At 57.1% G+C, this 25,363-nt stretch overlaps 1 protein-coding gene across 1 annotated transcript; it reads right to left on the reverse strand.

Moving 5' to 3' along the window:
* Positions 1 to 54: 54 nt before the first annotated feature.
* NBEAL2 (neurobeachin like 2) lies at positions 55 to 24,387 on the reverse strand. Its single transcript, XM_030943290.1, is given in 56 exon segments — positions 55 to 454; positions 1,332 to 1,467; positions 2,110 to 2,258; positions 2,331 to 2,492; positions 2,574 to 2,690; positions 2,769 to 2,863; positions 3,178 to 3,298; positions 3,300 to 3,351; positions 3,437 to 3,546; positions 3,663 to 3,752; positions 3,830 to 3,946; positions 4,025 to 4,051; positions 4,053 to 4,126; positions 4,204 to 4,321; positions 4,402 to 4,511; positions 4,591 to 4,721; positions 4,802 to 4,942; positions 5,026 to 5,150; positions 5,228 to 5,323; positions 5,979 to 6,145; positions 6,148 to 6,309; positions 6,425 to 6,582; positions 6,668 to 6,788; positions 6,963 to 7,087; positions 7,168 to 7,325; positions 7,807 to 7,956; positions 8,049 to 8,354; positions 8,765 to 8,902; positions 9,568 to 9,727; positions 9,799 to 9,977; positions 10,050 to 10,700; positions 10,958 to 11,043; positions 11,200 to 11,359; positions 11,444 to 11,602; positions 11,737 to 11,881; positions 12,212 to 12,356; positions 12,430 to 12,589; positions 12,671 to 12,804; positions 13,219 to 13,390; positions 13,685 to 13,777; positions 13,888 to 13,970; positions 14,068 to 14,398; positions 14,480 to 14,599; positions 14,678 to 14,810; positions 14,900 to 14,985; positions 14,987 to 15,472; positions 16,275 to 16,373; positions 16,492 to 16,575; positions 16,663 to 16,740; positions 17,377 to 17,483; positions 17,571 to 17,838; positions 18,862 to 18,947; positions 19,992 to 20,074; positions 20,147 to 20,457; positions 22,293 to 22,374; positions 24,029 to 24,387. Coding segments are annotated over 56 exon segments (8,601 nt in total). The 3' UTR covers positions 55 to 349.
* Between the last annotated feature and the right edge of the window lie 976 nt (positions 24,388 to 25,363).

Consider the following 25,363-nt stretch of genomic DNA (forward strand, 5'->3'; position numbering starts at 1 on the left):
TTCTTTTTCTGTAAAACCTCTAAAAATGGATAGAAATAAAAAATAAGGGGGGGGGGACACCCACAGGCTGCCGGCTCCTGGCCAGCGGGCACGGCGGGGGGGCTGTGCCACCCCCCTTCCCAGCGAGGGGTCCCCACCTCCTGCTGTCCCCCCCACCCCCTGTGACAACGGGGGAGGCGTCTCCCCAAAATCCAGGGGGGCTGCACACCCCAGAGGGGGCTGGATAAGGCCACGGATGGCGGGCGGGGTGGGGCTCTCCGGGCCCCCCTCGGTGCCCGGGGGTCCCCCAGTCCGTGTGGGGGGCACGGGGCCCCGGGGATGGCTGGGTGGGTGGTGGGTGGGTGCCAGCCTAGGCCCTGCCCTCGGCGGGGTTGTATTCCGTCTCTCCGGCCGACACCTGGGAGATGCGCCGCGTGGAGCGCCACAGCCGCCGGTGGAACTGGCCCGGCCGCACCTGGGGACGGGGTGAGTGCCTTTCCCATCCCCAAATCCTTTATCCATGCCCTTCCACGTCCCCATCCCAGCCCAAGGTCCTCACCTTCTCCATCCCCATCCCATCCCATCCCATCCCAGCCCAAGGTCCTCATCCCCTTCTCCATCCCCATCCCATCCCATCCCAAGATCCTCATCTCCTCCATCCCCATCCCATCCCAGCCCAACGTCCTTATCCCCTTCTCCATCCCCATCTCATTCCATCATTCTCATCCCCTTCTCATCCCAACATCCTCATCCCCTTCTCCACCACCATCCCATCCCATCCCATGATTTTCATTCCCTTCTCATCCCAATATCCTCATCCCCTTCTCCATCCCCATCCCCATCCTCTTCATCCCCATCCCAAGATCCTCACCCTCTTCTCCATCCCCATCCCATCCCATCCCAATATCCTCATCCCCTTCTCCATCCCCATCTCCTCTCAGTTTCTCATCCCATTCTTCCTCCTCATTCCTTCCCAGATACTCATCTGCTTCTCCATCCCATCCCTCTTCTCCTTCCCCATTTCCATTATCATCTTCCAGATCCTCATCCTTTTTTCCATCCCTATCCCCTTCCAGATCCTCATCCTCTTCTCCATCCCAATCCCCTTCCCAAAACCCTTTATCCAACCCCATCTTCATCCCCTTCTCTATCACCACTTCCTCCCAGACCCTCATCCCCACCCCATCTCCACCCCCATGCTTATCCCAGATCCCCTTCCCCACCCACCCCGGTCCCTCTCAGCTCTGCAGAGGACACACCGATGTCCCCACCCTGGGAACACCCAGGGGACACCCAGGGGACACCAAGCCACGTCCCCGTCCCACCCAGCCCTGGCTGGGGGTCCCGCTCACCTCCGCGGGCTGCCCAGCGCCCACCACGATGAGTTTTCCATCCTCCAGCCCCACCAGGATGTGGCTCTTCTCCTTGGTGACGGACACGCTGTGCACGGGCACCCGCATGGGCACGGGGGGCACGGCCGCCCTCAGGCTGGGGACACAAGCCATGGTGTGGGACACGAGGCATGGCACAGGACACCACGGCACGGGACACAAACCATGGCATGGGACACCATGGCACGGACATCATGGCATGGACATCATGGCACAGGACACCATGGCATAGGACACCACGGAATGGGACACAAACCATGGCATGGGACACCAACCACAGCATGGGACACAAACCATGGCATGGGACACAAACCATGGCACGGGACACCATGGTACGGACATCATGGCATGGACATCATGGCACGGGACACCTTGGCATGGGACACAAACCATGGCATGGGACATCATGGCATGGGACACCATGGCATGGACATCATGGCATGGGACACAAACCATGGCATGGGACACCATGGCATGGACATCATGGCATGGACATCATGGCATGGGACATAAACCATGGCATAGGACACCACGGCATGGGACACAAGCCATGGCACGGGACACAGCCATGGCACGGGACACCATGGCACGGGACACCATGGCATGGGACACAAGCCATGGCACGGGACACCATGGCACGGGACACCATGGCACGGGACACCATGGCACGGGACACAAACCATGGCACAGGAACCCTGAGGACATACTGGGGACAGGACAGGGCACGGCCATCGCTCACCTCTGGAGCTCACGGATCTCCAGCCCACACTCCGAGGTCCCCAGCACCACGAAGTCCTCGGTCAGGCACATGGCTGTCACCTCCCGGTCCAGCGGGACGGAGGACAGGAGCTTCCCGTTCACCGAGTACAGGTGCAGCGCGAACCTCTCCTGCAAGGAGCACAGCGGGACCATGGGGCGGTGCCGGTGGCCGGGAGGGACTATGGGGACACCTGGACATACCTTGGAGCAGGAGGGCTGCCCCACGGTGGTTTGGGCCACCACCTGTCCCTCGGGCCCCACGGCCAGGTGACACAGGACGGCGGGGGGACAGCTCTCGCCGGGCGGCCGCAGGGAGCGGATGAAGAGACCCCGGCGCACGGTGTGGGTGATGATGGTGCCGTCCTGGGGGAGGAAGGGGACACGGGGTGACGGTGGTGGTGGCACTGCCCATCCCACGCCCACCCCACGGCACCACCAGCTCACCTTGGAGCCGGACACGGCCATGTCCAGCTCGGTGCTGATGGCCACACATGTCACCTCGGCATCGTGGCCGTACAGAACCTGGACGGGTTTGGGAGCCAAGCCGCTGGAAAAGCCACCCTGGTGGTGGGGACACGGGGACATCAGTGACCTGCTGGCAGCACCCACCACGAGCTCCCCCAGTCCTCCAGCCCTTACCTGCTGTAGGACCTGCCACACCATGCAGGTGGTGTCCCGTGAGCCAGAAATGAGGTAGATGCCACACAGGTCGAGTGACAGGCAGGTGACAACATCTGCGACAGCCAGAGGGACACGATGAGGTGCTGGTCCCTTCCCACCACGCTCACCCCCTGACTCCATGGGATGGCACCACGATGTGTTTTTGGACATGGAATTGCTGCCAATCCCATTCCAAGATGCATTTTGGGGTGTGGATGCTGCTGCTCCTCATCCCACTCCAGCTCTGAGGTTGGAACCCGGACTGTCCCCAGGAGATGGAGACACCGGGAGATGCCCCTCATGGTGTCACCTGCCTCCCTACAAACCCATCATGGCATCATCAGATCATCATCATCATCATCACCACCACCACGGGAGGAGGACGTACCTATGTGCCGGGTGATGTGCCCCACGACCTTGCCTTTGGCCAGCGAGGTGACACGGAGGCTGTTGTCCCAGTGTCCCCCGCTGAAGAGCAGCTTCCCGTCGGGGGACACGGCCAGTGTGCGCTGAGCTCAGGTCGGCCCCGGGGGCAAAGGGGCCCTGCAGGAAGCGCTGGGTCCTGTGGGGAGGGTGTGGGATGGTGGTGGTGCATTGGTGGCACCTCCAGGGACCATCCCTGGGGACCCCGTGCCCCAGCGACTCACTTGGCATTGGTGACAGTGGGGTCTTTGGTGAAGCTGAAGTAGTTGGAGATGTTCTTGTCGTAGGGCAGCCAGTTATGGGTCCCCAACAAGCCGTTGGCACTCACGGTGACCTGGGCAGAGGAGCAGGGGAGGTGACACCATTACACTGCTGGGATCCTCCCTGGTTTGGTCTTGGACCCACCCCAGAGCAGCAAAACGTCCCACGCCTCAGTTTCCCCACACTCACCAGGATGTCGGGGGATCCCTGAGTGATGAAGGAATGCGCCTGATTCTTGGGGACCACGGCCTGCACCAGGGCCACCCCATCACTGATGCCCTGTGGGGACACAGCAGCTGCTGGGCACCCTCCTGGCCACCCCACCCCTCCCAGGGCTGCCCAGGGGGTGTCCTCACCTCCACAAAGAAGGACTTGAGCTGGCCCAGGTTCTCGAAGACGTTGGGGGAGCGGGTGTCGAGGGTGGCCAGCCTGCGGTCGGCGCTCTCTGCCGACAGCCGGGCAGGGTGCGGCTCCTGGGGGGCAGGGCACCCGTCAGAACTGGGGAACCCCCCCAAAAGGGGCTGGTTTTGGGGGGTGGGGCCCTGAGCTACCTTGAGCAGCTGGCAGGGCGTCTGCCCCAAGGAAGTTGCTGATGATGCCCTCCAGAGCCTTGCGCTGCGTCTCGTCGGTGATGGCGTCCAGGTCCACGGCCCCTGCGGGTGGGGACGGTCACAGTCACAGGGGGACACACCCCGGGCAGGTGTCCCCCTCCCTCAGCCCCTCAGCTCACCCTCGTAGGTGCAGTAGTAGAAGACATTGAGGGCCTCCACGGCGGCCGGGCCGCGCTGCTTGTACCCAAAAATGAGGTCGATCCACTCGTGGAGGTGGGCGGAGACATATTCCGACTCCTGTCCAAGGATGGGGGGGTCAAGGTAGGGTGGGAATGGCCCCGGAACAGCCCCGGGGCTGAAGGGGCTCCCCATCTCACCAGGGCTTTGCGGTGCTGCTGGATGAAGTCCTCGCGGGAGCGCGCCCACCGCGGCAGCACCACGTCCCCGACCTTCTCATTGGAGAGCTGCAGGCAGCCCAGGTCAAAGCCTGCGGGCAGGATGAGGATGATGAGGGACAGACACAGACCGCTCTGTGCTCCCCTGGTGGCGACAATGATGTCCCTTACCGTTCTGGTTCTCCAGGAACTCCGGGAAGTAGAAGAACTCCGGGATGAGCTCCTTGACATCCACCGGGTTCTCCATGCGGGCTTGCCACGCCGCCGGCACCGAGTGGAACTGCCGGTCCGAGCAGTCAAACCTGGAGGCACAGGACACCTGGCTGCAGCCTGGCTGTCCCCACAATGTCCCCTCTGCAGGACCCACCTGCCGGGTGCCCACCTGCCGCTCTGCAGCTGGATGTGGAGTGTGGTGAAGGGCTCGGTGCGGATCAGGTAGTGCATGACCCCGGCGGCGTTGGAGTAGTGAGTGCCGTAGTGGAACTTGTCCACCGTGCCCGTGGGGTCCTCGAAGCTCTCATACCTGCAGGCCAGGTGGGATGGAGTCCAGCAGGAGCTGGACAGGTGCTCCCTGCACCCCCCGCCCTTGGTTTGTGGGGTACTCACTTCTCCTTGACGTCGCGGGCGTGCCGCTCGTTGGCGACTCCGATGGGCTTGGACAGGTCCCGGAACACAGCCGGGTTGGTGAGGTCCAGGGTTTCCGAGACGTAATCCCGCAGGATCCAGGGGAACTGGATGGGGGCGGGAGGTGGGTGAGGTGGGGGGGCACCGGGTCAGTGTGGGGATAGGGGGGGACACAGGGGCTCACCACGGGGTACTGGGACAGGTCGTTGTAGGTGCGCCCCGCGATGGTGTTCAGCTGCATGAGGTACTCGAAGTTGGAGATCTCCCGCAGGACCCATTTCTGGAGAGAAGGGGGAGGAGATGGGCTTGGGGGGAGAGGAGACAGGGGAGACGCCTCCCACCACATGGCAGTGCCTGTCCCTTGGCCATCCCTGGTTCCAAGGTTGTCCCCAGTCTTATGGCCATCACTGGCTCCACAGCTGTCCCCAGAACTGTGGCCATGTCCACCCCACGGCCATCCCTGGTTCTACAGTCACCTCTGGTCCAATGGCCACCCCCATCCCAGAGCCATCCCCTGCTCCATGGCCATCCCTGCTCTCAGACCATCCCATGTCCCACGGTTGTCCTTTGTCCCATGATTGTCCTCACCCCATTGCCAACCCATGGCCACTCCCAACAGCCATCCTTCATCCTCTGTTCAAGTCCAAGTCCATGTCCATGTCCACGGCCATCACTAGTCCCATGGCCACTCCCAGGTTCACAGCCATCCCTGATTCCCTGTCCATGGCCATCCCTGGTCCCATGGCCACTCCCAGGTCCACAGCCATCCCTGATTCCCTGTCCATGGCCATCCCTGGTCCCATGGCCACTTCCAGGTCCACAGCCATCCCTGATTCCCTGTCCATGGCCATCCCTGGTCCCGTGGGTTGTCACCCTCCCTTTTCCACCTGGGAAGGGGACACACAGAACATGGATGGGCAGGGTGGGGCCGGTACCTGTGTGAGCCCTGAGGCTTTGAGCAGCTCCTGGGGGGACCGGCTGCCGAAGTAGGTCTGGTTGGGGGGCCGCAGGCCAAGGATGCAGGAATACACCTTGTTCCTCACCTGGAGGGGACAGAAGGACGTGGAGCTGCTGGAGCTTGGGCACAGCCGAGGCCCTGGGAAGGACTGGGAGCGGATGGGAGGGTCCCCACCTTCTTTCTGAAGTTGAGGAAGTAGTTGGCCTGGTCGATGAAGAAGAGCTCGAGGGCGGAGCGGCGCAGGTTGTAGCGGCGCAGGTGGACCTCGCGCAGGTGGGACAAGGGGCGCTTGAAGTCGTAGCCGATCCCTGCCGAGGGTGGGGGCACGCAGAGCCCCCCAGGGGTCACCATCCCGCCATTCCCGAGGCAGGGATGGGGCTGGGTGGGGGTTCCTCACACCCCTCAAGGAGCTCCCGCCGTTACCTCCCTCCGTCTCCTCCTTCTCGCTGCTGCCGTCGTAGAAATAAACGTGCTGGGTTGTCACCTCCAGGCGCCCGGGGACCACGGCCACGGTCGTGATGAGCTCGCAGTCCTCCGACACCACCAGCTTCTCCCGCTGGTTCTGCTCCTTGGGCTCAGCCCTGCGTGGCACAGCGGGGTGAGGACACTCAGGTGACACCCCCAGCCCGGGTCAGCCCGTGCTGTGGCAGGGGTGGGGTCACTCACTGGTTGTCCAGGACAGGGAGGTCCTCCTCGGCCAGCTGGTCATCCTCCAGCTCGCTCACCTTGGCCTCCTTGGCCATGGCGAGTGGGAGGGACTCAGCGGGGTTCTGGAGATGGTCAGCTCCTGAAATGAGGAGGGGGTCAGCAGGACCCACCACCCCCCTGGGCTGGGAGCAACTTCTGTGAAGGGCCCCCACATTCAGCGCTGTCCATGTCATCTCCCAGCCCAACCCCACTGGTGACATCCCTTGCCCGTGGCACGGGAGGACCCACGGGTGCCCCAGTGCCACCACCTCACCCAGATTGTCCCGCAGGGCGCTGGCCTCCAAGTGTTGGTCAAAATTGAGGTTGGGCACCAGCTTCAGCCTCATCCTGGAGTAGGTCTCGGCACTTGACAGCTTCCAGCGAACCTCTGGTGGGTTCCTGGGGGACAGCTGGGGCTCAGGCACCCTGGGGACCCCCTGGCTGTGCCACCCCTCCCTGGGGACGGGGTGGGGACTCACCGGTCGGCCCAGGCGGAGCGGGGCGAGGTGAGCAGGCGGCACAGGGAGCGCCACTGCTTGAGCACGGTGCTGTGCTGGTTGTTGGCCTGCTTGAGGACGTTGGCGTGCCGCGCGTTCTCCGCCTTGCAGCGCCTCGCCGCCGGCTCCAGCACCAGCTCCTGCCGGGGGGGCACCAAAGTGAGGTGACAACAGGGCTGGGGACTGGGGACATCCATAGGGTGACGTCCTCAGGGTAAGGAGAACATGGCCAGGATGATGTGGTTGGGATGAGGAGTGTATCCTTGGGATGATATCCCCAGGATGAAGAGCACAACCCAGGGATAATGTGCCTGGAACAAGGAGCACATCCCCAGGACAATGTCCCCAAGAGGAGGAGCACTTCCTGAAGGCAATGTCCCTAGAATGGCATCCCTGGGATGAAGAGCACAACTCCAGGATTAATACCACAGGGAGAGGAGCACATTCCTAGAATGACATCCTTGGGGTGAGGAGCACATCCCCTGGATGACACCCTTGGGGTGAGGAACGTATCCCCAGGATGAGGAGCACCCACAGTGACACCCCAGGGGTGAGCAGAGTGTCCCCAGGATAAAGAGAACCCCCCATGGTGACATCCTGGGGACAAGGAGGTGGCAGTACCTGGAACAACTTGCGGCTGGCCGCCTTCTCCTGCTCCCGGCGCTGGGAGCTGCTCATCATGGCATCGTAGCAGGCGTTCCAGAAATTGGACATCAGGTCGTGGCTCCTGGCAAACGTGTCCATCTCAAACTGGGCCATGGCGGGCTGCACCTGGACGAGCAGAGAGGCGTTCCCAGGGCTTGGCACCCACCACCCCTCATCCAGGCAACCCCACAGCAACCACCCCGCCCCACGGCACCCACGTGCTTCTCGATGAAGCCCCTCCACTCCGGGGTGGTACAGAAGAGCTGGAAGTCCTCGTAGAAGGTGGGGCTGCCGTTGGTGGGGGGCAGCGAGGGCAGGAACTGCTGCAGCTGCAGGGTCTCGTAGCACTGATCCATCAGCGTGCGGATGATGGGCACCAGCCAGGAGAAGGCCTCCGACCTGGAGTCCAGGGAGCGCCGCAGGGGCGTCTCCAGCTTCCCCAGCAGGTAACAGGCCTCGTCCCTGCGCGGGGCCGACGTGGTCTGCAGGAGGCTGTGCAGCTTCACGTAGGCCAGGGAGTGCAGCTGGGGGGACAGGGGGCGTCAGGCGGGGCCACCATTTGCTTCTTTTCACTGGAAGCAAATTTCTTAAAAGAAGGGAGGTCTTAAAGAGTTGAAGCCGTAATTAGAGGTAAATTGCTGTCCTGGGGGAAGATTTGTTCCACTTCCTCATTCATTTTCAGTAACATGTAAGAGTTAGTGGAGTGTTTTAAGTACACTGCATGTTATGCCAGTTTATATTCATTTGTTTTGTGCCTCCCAAGCAACGTGATGAAGGCTAACCCAATTTATTATGACAAACTATGCAGGTAATTAGAACCACGTTTAGATCAAATCTATCACTCCATGCCACCTCCATTTAAAACGAGCAGCAAATGGACTTCATGGGGTGTTCAAGTGTAGCAGAGAGCAGTGCCCAGGGAGGGGTGACCCACCTGGGGGTCCTGCAGCAGGATGTACCCCACGAGCACCCGCAGCCCCGTCTGCGCCATCTCCTTCAGGTCCGAGGTGCCGTTGGCCAGGTGGTGCCACACGCCCAGCTTGTCCAGCAGGCTGCTGACCCCCTCGTAGATCTGGGGGGACACCGTGAGCCCCCACCCGGGCAGGAACCCCAGCCCTGCCGGGCCACCGGCCCCATCACCCAGCCCTCCCTGGATTTGGGTTTCGGTTTAGGATTAGGGTAGAATATAACTCATGGCAAACTGGGTTTGGCATGAGGTTGGGGCTCAGGATTTATGGTCAGGGGTCAGGTTTAGGGGTATAGGATTGGAGTTAGGACAAAGGTATAGCAGTAAGGTTTAGGATTAGGACGTAGGAAGTACAGTGAGATTACAGGCTGTGAGTTAAGGTTAGGGTCTAGGTTTACAGAAAGAGTTAGGGTTAAGATTAGGATTAAGGGTTGGGCTTTACGACGAAGATGTGCAGTTAAGGTTTAGGATCATGATCTAGGAGGAACAAATAAATTGAGAATTAGGGGTTAGGATTACAGTTAAATGATTAGGATTGGGGTTCAATTTAAGATTACAAATAAGGCGGAGGTAATTTCCTAAAATTCGGATTAGGCTTTGAATTAAATCTAGGATTGAGGCTGAGGTTATTTCCCAAGGTTAGGATTAGGCTTTGATTTCAATTTAGGAATAAGTCTGAGGTTATGTTCAAGTTCTGCAGGTGGGGCTGCTTTTAGGGCCAGGGCTGACATTAGGGATTAGCAGAGGAATCCCTGCTCACTCCCATCCACCTTCTCGCTCCACAGGGCCTGGTTGTTGTGTCCCTCGGAGAAGAGGAAATCCTGGAGCAGCCGCAGCAGCTTCAGGGCATTGTGGGTGAGCCCGGGCAGCGCGGCCGGGCCCGACTCCTTCAGGTCGGTCAGCGCCGACTCCAGCATCATCTCCAGCAGGCTGTGGGACAGCAGCAGCTCCAGAGGCTGCCCTTCCCTCGGGATCCACCCCGGCACGCGGGAGGGCCTCACCTGCGCTTGATCTCGTCTGGGGGCCGCACCAGCTCGCAGGCCATGCCCAGCTTGGTGAGCACGGAGAAGACCTGGCCCCGCTCCCTCCAGGCCGCCTCGTCCCAGCCCTCCACCCCGCGCCACGTCACCGAGAAGATGATGTTGGTCAGGAGGTTGCACAGCTCCTCCTCGGGGGTTTGCTGCCAGCGGAGAGCAAGGTGAGGGGTGCCCGCAGTGCCCCGGGATGGTGGGGACGAGGGTTTGGGGCTCACCTGGGGGTTGCTGGTGTTGGAGACGTTGTCGCTGGGCAGCACGTCCTGGTAGCTGCTCTCGTCCAGGACGTTGGACAGGCTGGAGCTCTTGCGCGCTCGCATTCCCGGGAAGGGCTTGAAGCTCTCCAGGGGTGAGGGGGTGCCGGGGCCGCTGGCTGGGGTCTGGGTGCCGCTCTCGGCCGTGGCCATGGAGCTGGTGCTGGCCAGGTCCAGCCCCAGGTCGAAGGGCGAGGTGGAGAAGGGGGACAGCGGGTGGTAGACGCCGTCGAAGGCGGGACCGTCGCCGGGGTTGGAGGACGAGCGGCTGGCCCGGTCCGAGGAGTCGAAGGACTTGAAGTTGTAGGAGTGGAAGGACTTGGTGCGGCCGCTCGGGGAGATGGAGAGGTCGGAGAAGCCCTCGGAGAGCTCCTGGTCCGAGGCCTCGTAGCCCAGCGGGAGGAAGACATCGAGCTCCTGGAGCTCGGCAGGCGGCGGGCTCGTCCCGGAGGGCTCGGAGAGGCGCAGCAGCTCCGGGCAGCCCGCGGGGCTCAGGCTGGGCTGGCGGCACTCGTAGGACTCCTTCACGTAGAGCTTGGTGAGCGTGTCCTGCCAGCCAGCCAGCCTGGCCAGCTGCTTCACCAGGTCCTGCTGCGCATAGATCAGGTGGAAGAGCTGCAGGAGAAGGGAAAGGAGATGGAAAATGAAGGACATTGGATGCTGCTGCCCCAGCTCTTCCTCTCCCAGAAACAGCAGCACCCCAGATCCTCCAAAACCATCATGGGGTGCTGGAGCTGCACCATTTCCATGCTGGCAGATCCGTGTCACCACCATCCCCGTGGCCACCATTTTTGGGCACAGCTGGCTGTCCAAGGAGCTCAGCCCCGGGGTGACACCTCTGTCCCCTCCTGCTGCGTCCCCGCCCCGCTCACCTTGCGGCAGATGTCGAGCCGGATGCTCAGCTCAGCCCGGTGGGACAGGTACACCACGGCCACCAGGTCCTTGTAGTTGGGAGGGTCTGTGGACAAGGGGAGTCAGCACAGTGGTGGGACACTTCCTGCTGTCCCCAAAGGCCACTGATGACCCAGCCCAGCTGAGCCTCGTGGGAAGCCACCAGCGATGATGCCATGGCACGTGGCTGGGATGGTGGCCTGGTTTCTTTGGCACACGGTACCTGCCCCCAGGACCTGCTCCGAGAGGCAGCGGAAGAGCAGCATGGAGCCGGGAATGTCGCTGAGGTAGGAGATGAGCCCGTGGTACCCGATGTCCTTCAGCTTCAGGCGGCTCTTGCTGCGCTCAGGAACCTTCTCGTACTTCAGCATCTTGTAGAGGACCTGGTGGGACAGAGAGAAGAGGCCACCTGGCTGTGACATCCCTGCTGGGGGCAGCAGCAGGTGGGCGTTGGGGACCTGCCCTACCTTGAAGACCCTTTCCCTCACTTCATCCGAGAACCTCTTCTGCACTAGCAGGGAGAAGAGCAGCTCCACATGGCCCGGCTCGAAGAGGAAGGCGAAGAGCTGCTCCTGGGCTGGGGAGCCCTTCAGCAGGCTGTGGATCACGTCCAGCGCCCCACACACCTGCAGGGCACCGGGATGGCTGTCCACTGCCCTCCAAGTGTCCCACTGGGAGGGGACACTCCCACTCCCCAGCCTTCTCCCCAGCCCATGATTTGCTGAGGGGTTTGGGGACCACAGCGTGGCCGGTGACACACCTGCTGCTCATCCTGTGCCCCTGCCAGGTAGTTCAGCAAGCTCTGCATCTCCTCCCCGGAGAAGCTCCTGCAGAAGAAATCCTTCACCAGGCTGAAAAGGGATGTCTGCACCGTCCTGATGTCATCGGTGGCCGCGGTCTTCTCCCTGGAGGTGATCAACACACACGTATGGGGATGTGTCCCTCATCACCCACCACCCACTGCCAGCATCATCCCAAATCCCAACACAAAGCCCGAGGAGCTCCAGGGATCTCCTACCCCTGGGACATGCCCACACCACACATTGGGTCTGCTTGTTGCAGAAGCCACCACACTCTTGGTGGCTGCCCGGGGTGGATTTTGGAGCTGGGCACAGGCTCAGGGATGGCACGTGGGAGGTCCTGCACACACCACAACGCTCCCACTCTGGTAGGAGGGATAGTACCCCACAAAAATGGTGTTCAGCCAAACCACAGCTCCCAGGGGTGAAGCCCACCCTGTCGGCATTCCAGGATTCCAGCCCCGCGTGGCAGCTGACCCGTAGTAGGTCCGGATGGAGTCCAGGAGGAACTGCACCCCGTACTTCTTGCGGATGCGCTGCTTGTGGTCCTTGACCACGCTGGCCAGGTACTGGATGTGACCTGCAGGGAGAAAGTGTCAGGATCCCGTGGAGCCTGGGCAGGATGGACATTCCCAGGTGGTCCCTGCTCCCACCTAAGCGCACGGCGAAGTCGCTGTTGCTCCAGATGCGGAAATCAAAGAGGAGGTGCTGGTAGAGGAGGTGCAGCAGGAACCCGCTGCCCTCGGAGGCCACCTGCTCCATGAGGATCTGCGAGGCCACCAGGGTGCTCATGTCCAGCAGCGTGCCAGGGACCTGCCACGGGTGACAGGGGACACTTCCAGCCCCTTGGGAACGGCAAGGACCATGGGATGGGGTTTTGGGAGCCTCCCAGACCTTGTGCAGCAGCGCTCCGATGATGGCCGGCCCGTGGCACTGCACCAGGCTCTCCTGGTTCACGGCGTGGTTCCGCAGGAAGTTCTTCACCAGCAGCAGGAAGGCGGCCACGCTGTTCCTCTCCAGCCTGCTCTCTGCAGGGCACCAGCACCTGTGAGCCCCAGGCCCACCCAAACCCTGCCTGGAGATCCCAGCAGCTGTCTCTCCAAACTTTTCACCCTGTTCTCCTGCCTTCTCCAGATTTAAGGAGATGGAAGCCTCTGCTGCTTTCAGGTTGGGAATGAGAAGCTGGATATTGGGAGAAAGCATGTTCCACCCACTCCAAAGGTTCCTGGAGCCACCCTCACCTTCCCAGAACTGTTTGTTTGTGACTAACTGGGTCATAACAACATCCCAAGGGGTTCCTCCACTACCCTGTAACTCCTGGAGCCTCAGCCAAGACCTCTCCTGCCCACGGTGGACATCTGCCAGGTCCAGGAACCCCTCTGTGGTCACCTCCAACCACCTGAGCAGGACAGCTCCTGCTTGACATCCCCTGAGCTCCTCACCTGAGGACTTTCCCAGCGGGATGAGCATGCCCTGGGCGTTCCTGGAGGAAGTCAGCTCCGGCCCCACCAGGTCGTTGGTCTCCTGCTCATCCTCGGGCTCCTCTGTCTTGGACACCACCTGCTCGAGCAGGGGCAGGAGCACCCCCATCCCACCCACGCAGTTGACCACGTCCTGGGGGAGGGAGGGAGGAAGGGGAGAGGCCTTGCTGGGTGGTGACAGCAGCGTGTAAGAGGAGGAGGTCCATGGCACCTGGGGTCCCCAGAAGTCACCTGTTCCCCCGCACCACCCACGGCGTCCCCCCTGGATGATGAGGACCCATGGGACAGATGGGTCATGGTGGACACAATACTGCAGGCAGAGTCACTGCAGGGTCCAGGGGACCTCTGGGGGTCCTGCCCTGGGACTGTGCCCCAGGAGGGACCCCCCTGCTCCAGGCCATGGGGTGCCAGCCTGTGCCCAGCCTACCTTGATGTCCCAGTTGACCACCTTGTGTCCCGTCAGCCTCCCATCCAAGCTGTGGCTGGGAGAGAGGTCCAAGCAGATGTTGTTCCTGCAGGCCTGGAAAAGAACACCATGGGAGCATCCTCATGCTCCTGGACATGTCCCTGCTGGCACAGGGTCCACCAGCGCTCTCCCTGTCCCCAGGGGGGTGGGACAGCTCTCCTCACCTGGGGGGTGTAGTACAGCAAGAGTTTACTGCTGAGCTCCACCAAGTCCCCTTCCAGTGTGAACGGGGATGCGACATTTGGTCCTGGAGGAGAGGGCTGGGGTGAGCTGGGACATGCTGGAGGACACCCTGGTCGCCACCAGCACCCTGGTGACATCCTCCATGTGCCACCATGACACACCTGCACAGAAGAGAGCCTTGACCTGGGCTTGCTGCAGAGCCTCACAGAAGATGGCCACGGAGCCCAGGTGACCCTCCAGCGAGGTGGGGCTGCCCCACTCCGTGTCCTGGCTTCCGGCTGCCGTGGTGGCCACCACCCCCTCTGTGGGCAGCTGGGTGGGGGTCCAGGAGTGGGGACCGAGGGTGGCAGGGACGGACTGGGAGCGTCCCAGCACAGGGTGTTGGGTGAAGACCAGCTCCGGCCCGTGGGGTGCCGGCGGGTGGCTGGCAGCGGTGGCGGCCGTCGTGGTGGTCCGGTGGCCCGCGGAGCCGATGCAGCAGGAGGTGAAGGACTGGGAGGGAGAAGGGACCACACTCAGCCCCCAGGGAGGCCACGCAGAAGGGTCTGGGTGGGTGCTGGGAGGATCCCCCACCTCGTGGAGGGAGGGGAAGCGGAGCTGGGCCGTTTTCCGCAGGTGTCCGTCGGCGTAGATGCTGACGATGTTCTGGCCGAAGGGCCGGCGGCCGGCCACGTGGACAATGTCAACACAGTGCTGGGGGGACAGAGAGGGACATCAGGGCATTGTGGTGTCCCTGATGGGGACCGGGACGGGGATGGGGATGATCCTCACCCAAGCAGAGTCGTTGAAGGCAAACTCGGGCAGTGCCACCGTCATGTAATCCTTCTTGGTGCACACGGCCACCACCAGCACGCCGCCCGCGGTGAAGAACGCCTCAAAGCCCGTCCCGCCAGCCGTGAAGAAGCTGGTGGAGAAAACCATGGACAAAACCACGGTGGGGATGGTGCTGCTGCCCCTCCCCACCCTGTCCTCGCCCCCTCCAGCGAGCATCACCTGTAGAGCTGCCTCCTCTTCGGCCTCGCCGGCGGCTCTGGCTCCTCCTCGCTCAGGCACAGCCAGGCGTGGAAGGCGAAGGCGCCAGCCGGGCCACTTCTGGATGGTGGGCACCATGATCCCGGCCATGCCGGGGCTCAGGTCGAAGCTCTGCAGTGCCCGGGGAGGGCCCTCGCCCCTGGCCATGCCAGACAGTGCCCGGATGACCGGAGCTACGTAGGGATGTGGCCCCCGGCCCCGCTCGCGCCGCAGCAGCCGCAGAAGCTGCCGCAGCTCCCCGGGCCGGATGGAGAGGCTGCCCAAGGAGCGCAGCAGCTCCAGCAGGTTTTGGGAGCAGGCACTGGGAAGAGCTGGCTCGGTGGCCAGGGCGGCCAGCAGGGAGCCCACCATGCCCGCCTTGACGCAGGTGAGGCGGCTGGGCAGGGAGGCCTCGCAGAGGCGCCGCAGCCACGCCGACAGGAGCAGCTGGAGATCCCGGCATTCCAGCGCCGGCAGCCAGGCCAGCAGGACCAGCAGGGGCTGCTCGTTGCGGATGGGACGCACTGGGAAGGAGCTGTGGTCGCCCTCCACTGCCTGCAGGGACACAAGAGGGGGTTGGTGCAGCTCCAGTGCTTGGAGAGGAATGGAGCCATCCCAGACCAAGACCCTGTGTAGGCCCTTGTGCATCCAGAATCTCGGAGACTCCCATGCAGCCAGAATTTGGAGACCCCAGACATCAAGGGGTCTCATGGATTAAACACCTTGGAGACCCTCGTGCATCAAGTATGTCAGAGACCTTTACGCATCAATCCTTTTGGAGATCCTGTGCATGAAGAATTCTGGAGACTCCACACATCAAGAATCTTAGGCAGCTCCATGCATCAAGGATCTTGGAGATCCTCACGGATTAAGAGTCTTGGAGACTCCCATGCATTAATAGTTTTGGAGATACTGCACATCCAGAATTTTGGGGGACCCCAAGCATCAAGAATCTCGGAGACCTCCATGTATCAAGGATCTTGGAGGCCCTCATGCACCAAGCATTCTGAGGATTCTTGTGCATCCAGAATCTTGGAGCATTAAGAACCTGTGTGCATGAAGTGCCTTGGAGGCCTCCACGAATCAAGGATCTCAGAGACCCTCATGCATGAAGCACCTTGGAGACCCTCCTGTGTCCAGCAGTACCAGAGTGAGCAGTTCCACATCCAAAAGGGCTCAAAACTCCCAAACCTGAGCACAACTCCGAGTGAAAGATGGACCCAGGACCCGTTGGGAGGAAGCTGCTGAGAAACCAGCAGAGCGGAGAGGATGGGGGGCTCAGAATGGGGGCTGAGATCCACAGGAACCCCCAGTGCTGAGAGCTTTGCCCGGAGTCAGGAAAAGTGGGAATGCTCACCATGTTGAGGAGCTCCTGGAGCAGACGCTGGGTGGGCTGGCCCTGGCTCCTCAGCACCTCATAGAGGTGGGCGTAGCCACTGCGCTCCTTGAACACCTCCTGGAAGCACAGGGACAGTGTGAGCTGTCACCTGGGGCTGAGCCACCTCAACGCGGGTGAAAATACCCAAACCCCTCTGGTTTTGGGGTGTCCTCCTCAGCGGAGGTCCCCTGCCCACCTTGGCCGAAGGCGAGTTGCTCATGATGGCCGTGAGCACCCTGAGGGCGTGGACAGCGATGGCGTCGGAGCTGCTGGCACTGACCTGCGGGGACACGGGCACGGGGGAGCTGCTGGGACGTGGGAATGAGGGGACACAGCCCACCAGGGGTGGTGCCTGGGTTGGGGGTACCTGCAGGAGTCCATCCCCGTTCTGCGTGGGAACCTCGTCCCGGGCTTCAGCCGCCTCCCGCGAGCTGCCGAGGTAGAGCTGTGGGACACAGGCGGGCATGGGACACTGGGAAGGGGTTCTGGAGGGTCCCCACCCCAGGGATGTGCCCCAGGATCGTACGGAGCCAGGAATGGTGAGGATGGGGATGGAGGTTCCCAATCCTGGTGTCACCAACAGGGACACGGCACCCTGTCCCATGGTCACTTAGAGCTGGGAAAGGTGAGGATGGAGATGAGGGTGGCTAACCACGGTGTCACCAAATGTCAGTCCCAAGGTCATTTAAAGAGGAAATGGTGAGGAAGGAGGGGAAAGAGGAGGTGAAAGGGGAGGGGAGGAAAGGAAAGAGGAAAGGAAAAGAAAGAGGGAAGGGAAGGGAAGGGAAGGGAAGGGAAGGGAAGGGAAGGGAAGGGAAGGGAAGGGAAGGGAAGGGAAGGAAGGGAAGGGAAGGGAAGGGAAGGGGATGAATGTGTCCAAACTTGGTGTCACCCTATCTCAGGTTTGTTTAGCGTCAGGAAGGTGATGAGGATGAAAATGAGGATAGGGATGATGATGGAGATGAAGATGGGGATGAGGACAGGGATGAGGATGGAGGATGGACATGAGAATGGAGATGGGACAGGGATGAGGATGAGGAACAGGGGATGGGGATGAGGACACTGCTGTGCCACCCCATACCTTGCTGTTCTGGAGCAGGCGGATGATGTGCTCGAAGCAGTTGTTGCTGAGGAACACGGCCTGGAGCACCGGCCGGTCCTGGCAGCTCAGCATGGCCGGGATGGCATCTACAGACAGATGGGCAGACAGACAGACAGCCTGGCTCAGCCCCATCCCACCCCACAGGCCCAAACCCCACCCTGCTCCCAACCTACCCAGCATGAGCACCCGCAGGGCGATGAGGCCGCCGGGCGCCCCGGGCAGGTGGGAGTTGAGCACCCTGAAGAATCCGTCCAGGAGGCTCCGCAGGGACACGGGGCCGGCGCCGGGGCTGGAGCCGTGCAGGACGTGCACCGCGGCCACCACGGAGCGCAGCGTCGCCTCCAGCAGCGCCGGGGACAGGGCGGCCCCGCCACCACCGCGCTGCAGAACGCCCAGGAGAACCTCCAGAGCCGCGGGCGTGATGGCCTGGAGCGCGTTGGGCTGCGGGGTGTGGGAACAGGCGGGAATTCCGTCACCCGTGGGACTGAGCCCTTCACTGATCCCGTTATTTACTGACCCCGACGCCTCCAGCGCCGCGGATTCTACCCTGGGGGTGTGAGTTGTTTTAAAGCCAATTTGGGAGTTATTGAATTAATTGAATCATTGAGTTATTAATTGAATTATTGAGTTAATTGAATTGATTTTTGGTTGCTGCGGAAGTTAAAACTGATTTGGGGTCCAAGTTATTAATCCAAGGATTTTCCAGCTTCCAGACCAGAGGTGAACTAGAGGTGAAGCAGCAGATTCAGATTAAAAGCTTCCCATAACTTAATTATTTAATTAATTTTAATCATTGAATGTAATAGTCCAAGAAAATAATTCAGTAATTTAATTATTATATTTAACTATTTCATAATTAAGTTTAAATGATGTTTAAGTGTTATAAAGTTTTAAATATAATTAAATATAAAATTTTAAATTTATTTAAGTTTAAAAATAATTTTATTTAATACTTTACTTATTCAATAATTTGATTATTTAACTTAATTATTTACATATCTTGCCTTATTGTATTATTTCTTTTATTTCATTAATTGTATTATTTTATTTGTTTTATTTAATTATTTTGTTTTATTTTATTATTTTATTTGTTCTACTTAATTCTTTAATTCCTAACTTAATAAGTATTTAAAATAATTTTATTTAATTTTTAATTATTTTGTCTTGTTTCATTATTTTGTTTTGTTTTATTTTAATACTTTAATTTTATTTAATTTTTAATTATTTTGTCTTGTTTTATTATTTTGTTTTATTTTATTTTATTTTATTATTTATTTAATATTTTAATTTAATTCCTGAATTTAAGTACTTAATTTAATGTTTCCGAGCTGATCCCATTGAATTTAAGGCTGGAGTAATAAACAGGATTTTTAAAAGCTTTGGAAAACTCGCTGGTTTAATTCCAGCCTTGGAATGAACAAAATTTTGGGGTTTATCCCTGGAATGAGGAGCTCCCAAGGATACCTTGGATCCGGAGAGGATGGCTCCAAAAAGATGGATAATCCGGAGCTGGATGGTTTCTGGGAGCTGCTTCCCGCCTTGGAAACTCTCTGTGAGGATGAGGAGGGAAGGATTTCATCACAAGAGCAAACAGCAAAACAAAAAACCCAAAACCAAACAGAAAAAAGGCCCTTTTCTAGCTAAAAATAGGGAAAAAAAATCATTTTTTCACCCAAAAACCAGGGAAAAACCCCTTTCCTACCCAAATTCACCCCATGGGGGTGCTGGACCCTGCTGGTGATGGAGAGGATGAGGATGCTCCAGGTTTTCCAGCTCTGCTTGCGCCAGGAACGGGGTTTTGGCCCCAAAAAAGGGGATTTCTGCCAAACTCAGGCTCAGCTGGGGCTTTATGGGGCGGAGTTCTTGGGGATTTTTGCAACGGTGCTGCCTCTAAAAGGGGATTTTTGGGGCTTTCCTGATAAAAATCCCCCTTTGTGTTGATTTTTGTGGGTTCTGCAGGTGGTGCTGGGCTTAATTCCCGCTCTGGGATCCTGTTCCTCTTCCCAGGACACGGGAGCAGGTACAGGATCCTAAATTTCTGGGGCAGGCATAGGGTAACCTGGAACAGCACCCTATATTTGCCTTGGAATCCTATAATAATCCTGAGATAGGCATAGGATAACTTGTGGTGGGTGTGGGATCCCATGTCTGTGGGATAAGTACAGATAACCTGGAGCAGGAGTGGGATCCCATATTTGTGGGATCCCATATTTGTGGGATAACACAGGATAACCTGGAGCAGGTGTGGGATCCCATATCTGTCGGATAACACAGGATAACTTGGAGCAGGAGTGGGATCCCATATTTGTGGGATAACACAGGATAACCTGGAACAGGAGTGGGATCCCATATTTGTGGGATAACACAGGATAACCTGGAACAGGTGTGGGATCCCATATCTGTGGGATAAGCACAGGATAACCTGGAGCAGATATGGGATCCTTTAAGGTCCTTGGATCAATACCTATCCTTGAATACAACATCCCTCCACGGATCCTATAAATATTCCCTGATCCCAACATCCCCATCCCTGGACACTCTCCCCACTTAGGGATCCCACAGCAACCCTCCCCTTTCCCACATCCCAGTTTTACCTTGGAAAAAGGTACCGAACTCGGGGGGCAGCGGGGCAGGGGCGAACTTGTATTTGCTCTTCTCCTTGGCACTGATGGATTCCCTGGAAAGAGAGCAGGGTGAGGGGGGGATCCAGAACGGGAGAGGGATTTTGGGATGCAGGGGGGTCCCTCACCCGCTCAGCTGCCGCCGCCAGGTCTGGTAGGGGTCGAGGAAGCACTCGCAGAGGTGCAGGGCGTGGAGCATCCCGTTCTCCAGCTGTGCCCGGTTTTCCAGCTGTGCTCCATTTTCTGGCTGTGTCACCTTCTCCAGCTGTGCTCCATTTTCTGGCCGTGTTCCCTTCTCCAGTTGTGCCCCATTTTCCAGCTGTGCCCCATTCTCCCGGCTCTCCAGCTGTGTCCCCTTCTCCAGCTGTGTCCCATTTTCCAGCTGTGCCCCATTTTCCAGCTGTGCCCGGCTCCGCTCGTCCCCCGGGAGGCTCCGTAGCTGCCGGGAAAGCTGAGCTTTAATCCCTGACACACTCCAAAAAATGGGATGAGTTTTTTGGGGGGAGAAACTCCGCTTTGTGGGGAGAATGGGATCATCAATCAATCAATCAATCAATCAATCAATCAATCAATCAATCAATCTACCAATCAGAGCCCAGAGCAGCACAAGCTGGGATGCGCTGACCAATCAGCAGCTAGAATCACACAACCTGTAGGGCTGCTGACCAATCAGAACCCAGAGCTGCACTGACCAATCAGCACCTGGCACTGCAAGACTCTTGGCCAATCAGCAACAGAGTAGCACAAGCTGCAGACTCATGAACCAATCAAATTACAGAGCAACACAACTTGTACATCTCTCAACCAATCAACATCAAGAATCACACAAGCCGTGGACTCATGGACCAATCACCATCCAGAATAACACAACCTAGAGACCTGCTGACCAATCAGATTCCAGAGCAGCACAATCTATGGCTTCCCTGACCAATCAGCATCCAGAATTATACAACCTAGAGAGACACTGGCCAATCAGAACTCAGTCACACAGCCTGTGGACTCACTGACCAATCAAATCCCAGCACAGCACAACCTGCAGAGCTCCTGACCAATCAGAGCCCAGACTCACATAATGTATGGACTCAGTGACCAATCAGCGCTGAGTCCCTCCCCAGCCAATCAGGCCCTGCCCATTCCCATTCCCAGGACTATTCCCATGACTGTTCCCATGTGCGTTCCCATTTCCATTCCTGTTCACACTCCCATGATTGTTCCCGTTCCTGTTCCCATTCCTGTCCCCATTCTGATTCCCATGACCCTTCCCATTCCCATTCCCATTCCCCTCCCCATTCCCACTCTCGTTCCAATGACTGTTCCCATTCCCATTTCCATTCCTGTGACTGTTCCCATTCCTGGTTACTGTTCCCATTCTTGTTCCTGCTCCCAATCCCATTCCCCTTCTCATCCCCTTCCCATCCCCTTCCCATTTCCGTTCCCACTCCCATTCCTCCTCCTGTTCCCATTCCCATTCCTGTTCCCGTTCCTGTTCCCCCCTGCTCCCATTCCCGTTCCCATTCCTGCTCCCATTCCCGCTCCTGCTCCCATTCCCACTCCCATTCCCGCTCCTGCTCCCATTCCCGCTCCCATTCTCGCTCCCTCTCCCGTTCCCGTTCCCATTCCCACTCCTGTTCCCATTCCCGCTCCCCTTCCCATCCCCTTCCTGTTGCCATTCCTGCTCCCACTCCCATTACCACTCCTGCTCCCATTCCTGCTCCCATTCCCATTCCTGTTCCTGCTCCTGTTCCCATTCCCACTACCATTCCCGTTCCTTTTTCCGCTCCTCCTTCCACTCCCGTTCCCTCTCCCGCTCCTCCTTCCACTCCTGTTCCCTCTCCTGTTCCCACTTCTGTTCCCATTCCCGCTCCCTCTCCCGCTCCCATTCCTGCTCCCTCTCCCATTCCCGTTCCATTCCTGCTCCCACTGCCATTCCCGCTCCTGTTTCAACTCCCATACCTATTCCATTCCCGCTCCCATTCCCATTCCCTCTCCCACTCCCATTCCCGCTTCCACTCCCATTCCTGTTCCCATTCCCATTCCCTCTCCCACTCCCATTCCTGCTCCCGTTCCCTCTCTCTCCCGTTCCCACTCCCGTTCCCATTACTGCTCCCATTCCCATTCCCTCTCCTGTTCCCCCTCCCAATCCCATTCCCGCTCCCGTTCCCATTCCCGTTCTTTCTCCGTGTCCCATTCCTGTTCCCATTCCCATTCTCTCCGTCCCATTCCTGTTCCCACTCCCGTTCCCATTCCCATTCCTGCTCCCGTTCCCGTTCCCACCTGGCTCCCGCAGAGCCGCAGCAGCCGCAGCACGTGCGGGAGGCACCCGGGGCTCCGGTCGGGCTGGATGTTCTCCAGGTTCCTGGAACGGAAAACATCGGGAATTCATCCTGCACAGGTGGGGCAGGAAATTTGGGAAGGGGAAGGGGGAAATCTGGCAGGAATAAAGTGCTTGGGACAGCGAAAATGCCATAAAAATTCTTATATTTTACACAATTTTAATTATATTATGCTGCATTATTTTTTGTTATTAATAACAAAAAAACCAATTTTTTTTAGAGATGTGATGCAATTTGGGGGGAATGATGGAATTTTGGGGAGAAAAATGGTTTCCTATTTTTATATTGTTATTACATTACATAATTTTATTTATTATTATATTAACTATTACTGTTAAATATGCTAATTATTAATAATATTCAAAATTTTTAAACAGAGATATAATGCATTTTGGGGAGGATAATCCACTGGGAGGGAATGATGGAATTTTGGGGGAATGATGATTTTAAATGATTATATTTTGATTATATTACATTATTAAATAGTATTACTATTAATAATCACGATTTTCTAATTATTATTTTTAGAGACGTGATGCACGTTTGGAGAGGCACTACAATGGGGGAATGACAATTTTGAGGGGCAATAAAGTTATTTTTTAAATTATTATATTTTTAAAATATTTCGTTATCTTGCATGATTATTATTCCTAATGGAAAATATTTATATTTTTATAATTAATAAAATTACAAAAATACAAATATGTAAAACATTTATATTTTTATTATTATTATTAATTTTCATTATTATATTTAAAAATATTTTGTTATTTTGCATTATAATTATTACTAATGCAAAATATTTATATTTTCATAATTAACAAAATTACAATAATATAAATATATAAAATGTTTATATTTTTATAATTATTATTATTGATTTTCATTATTATATTAAAAATGTTGTGTTATTTTGCATTATAATTATTACTAATGCAAAATATCAATATTTTTATAATAATTAAAAGACAAAAATATACAAAAATATAAATATTACATAAAATATTTATATTTTATAATTATTATTATTATTATTAATTTTCATTATATTTTAAAAGTATTTTGTTATTGTGCATTATTATAACTGTGGCTAGTATTATTATTATGACTATTATTATTAGTATTACTAATTAAATAATAATAATTATTATTATATATTATATATTATAAAATATATTATATAATATATAATATGTTTTAAAATATGTAATATAAAATATATTATATAATATATAAATATATTATATAATATAAAATTATAATATGTAATTATAATATATTATATACTATAGAATTATATTATATATTATGACATATATTATTATTTATAACAATATATAATATATAATCTATTATACATTATATTATTATATTATCATTATTATTATCATTATTATTACTATTATATTTTTAAAAATTATAAAATTTTTAATGCACTTTAGAGTGGATGCTGTGATCTGGGGGATCCCAAATTTCACAGGGGGGTGATTCCCCTCAGGGAGGAATTCTGTGGGATTTTTTTTGGGGTGGGGACGGCACACCCCTAGAGCCACCCGACATTTTGGGACAAATGGGGACCCGGGGGGGGACCCGGGACCCCCAGCCCTGGGGCCGCTCCGTGCTGGGACCCCGGGGCCAGGAGGCAGAGGGGGCGCAGAGGGATTCGGGGTCACCCACCTGCAGATGATGATGAAGAACTTGAGCAGCAGCAGGGCCTGGCCCAGCCCCGTGCCCGGCGTCCCCAGGGCCACGCAGTGTCCCAGCCTGTGGCTCAGCACCTGCAGCACCTCCCGTGGCAGCGCCGGGATCTCGGAGCCCGGCTCCTCGGGCCTGGGCGGCCCCGGGGCGCAGGATGTCACCCCGCTGTCCCCAGGGCCCCCTCGCGCCCGAGGCACCGCCGGATGGCTCCGAGCACGGCGGGCGGATGAGGCACCACAACCCCCGCAGCGGCAGGGCTGGGGCCCCACGGGGGGTTTGGGGACACACGAGGGCTTTGGGGGGCACTCTGGGGTGCTGGGGTCACCTACAGGGGTCATCTGGGGGTGCTGGGGGTCATCCAGTGTGGTCACTCAGGGGTGTTGGAGGTCATTCATGGGGGCTGGGGGTCACCTACAGGGGTCACTCAGGGGTGCTGGAGGTCATTCAGAGCTGTTGAGGGTCAGCACCTACAGGGGTCACTCAGGGATGTTGGGGTCATCCAGGGATGTTGGGGTCTTCCAAGGTGGTCACTCAGGGGTGCTGGAGGGTCACCTACAGGGGTCACTCGGGGGTGGTGAGGGTCACTCAGGGATGTTGGGGTCAGCCAGGGGTGCTGGGGATCACTTGGGGAGGAGATTTAGGGGCGTTGGGGTCACCCGAGGGTGTTGGAGGCCACCCAGGAATGCTGGGGGTCACTCAGAGGGATCATCCATGGGTGCTGGGGTCATCCCTGGTGGGGTCACTCAGGGCTGTTTGGGGTCACTCAGAGGGGTCATCCATGGGTGCTGGGGTCATCCCTGGTGGGGTCACCGCAGGGTTTTGGGGTCCTACCTGCGGGTTTGGGGCGCCAGCGGGCACCGCAGGGGTTTTGGGGGTCCCCTCGGGCTGGTGGCAGGGCGTCCAGCCACTGCTGCAGGTGAGGACAGGTCACTTCTGCAGGTAGACAGTCTTCTGCAAGGGAGGGCGGGGCTGAGGCCGGCAGCCAATCACGGCCCTCCATAGGCCCCACCCACAGGGATTGGCCAATCACAGCCAGAGAAACCAGCCCCGCCTACTCAGGTGTGTGACACACCCCTGAGAGCCCCTGACCAATCACAGCGCAGAACTGCACAAGCTGTGAAGTCTCTGACCAATCAGAACCCAGAACCGCACAACCTGTTAAGCCTCTGACCAATCAGAGCCAGCACAGCAACACCTGTGGGCTCACTGACCAATCAGCAGCCAGAGCTGTATAAAACTGTGGAGGTGCTGAGCCAATCAGAGCCTAGCAGAGCACAAACCGGGGAACTCACCGGCCAATCAGCTCGCAGAGCA

The sequence above is a fragment of the Camarhynchus parvulus genome, chromosome 2, assembly GCF_901933205.1.
Source record: "Camarhynchus parvulus chromosome 2, STF_HiC, whole genome shotgun sequence".
Classification (NCBI taxonomy): domain Eukaryota; kingdom Metazoa; phylum Chordata; class Aves; order Passeriformes; family Thraupidae; genus Camarhynchus; species Camarhynchus parvulus.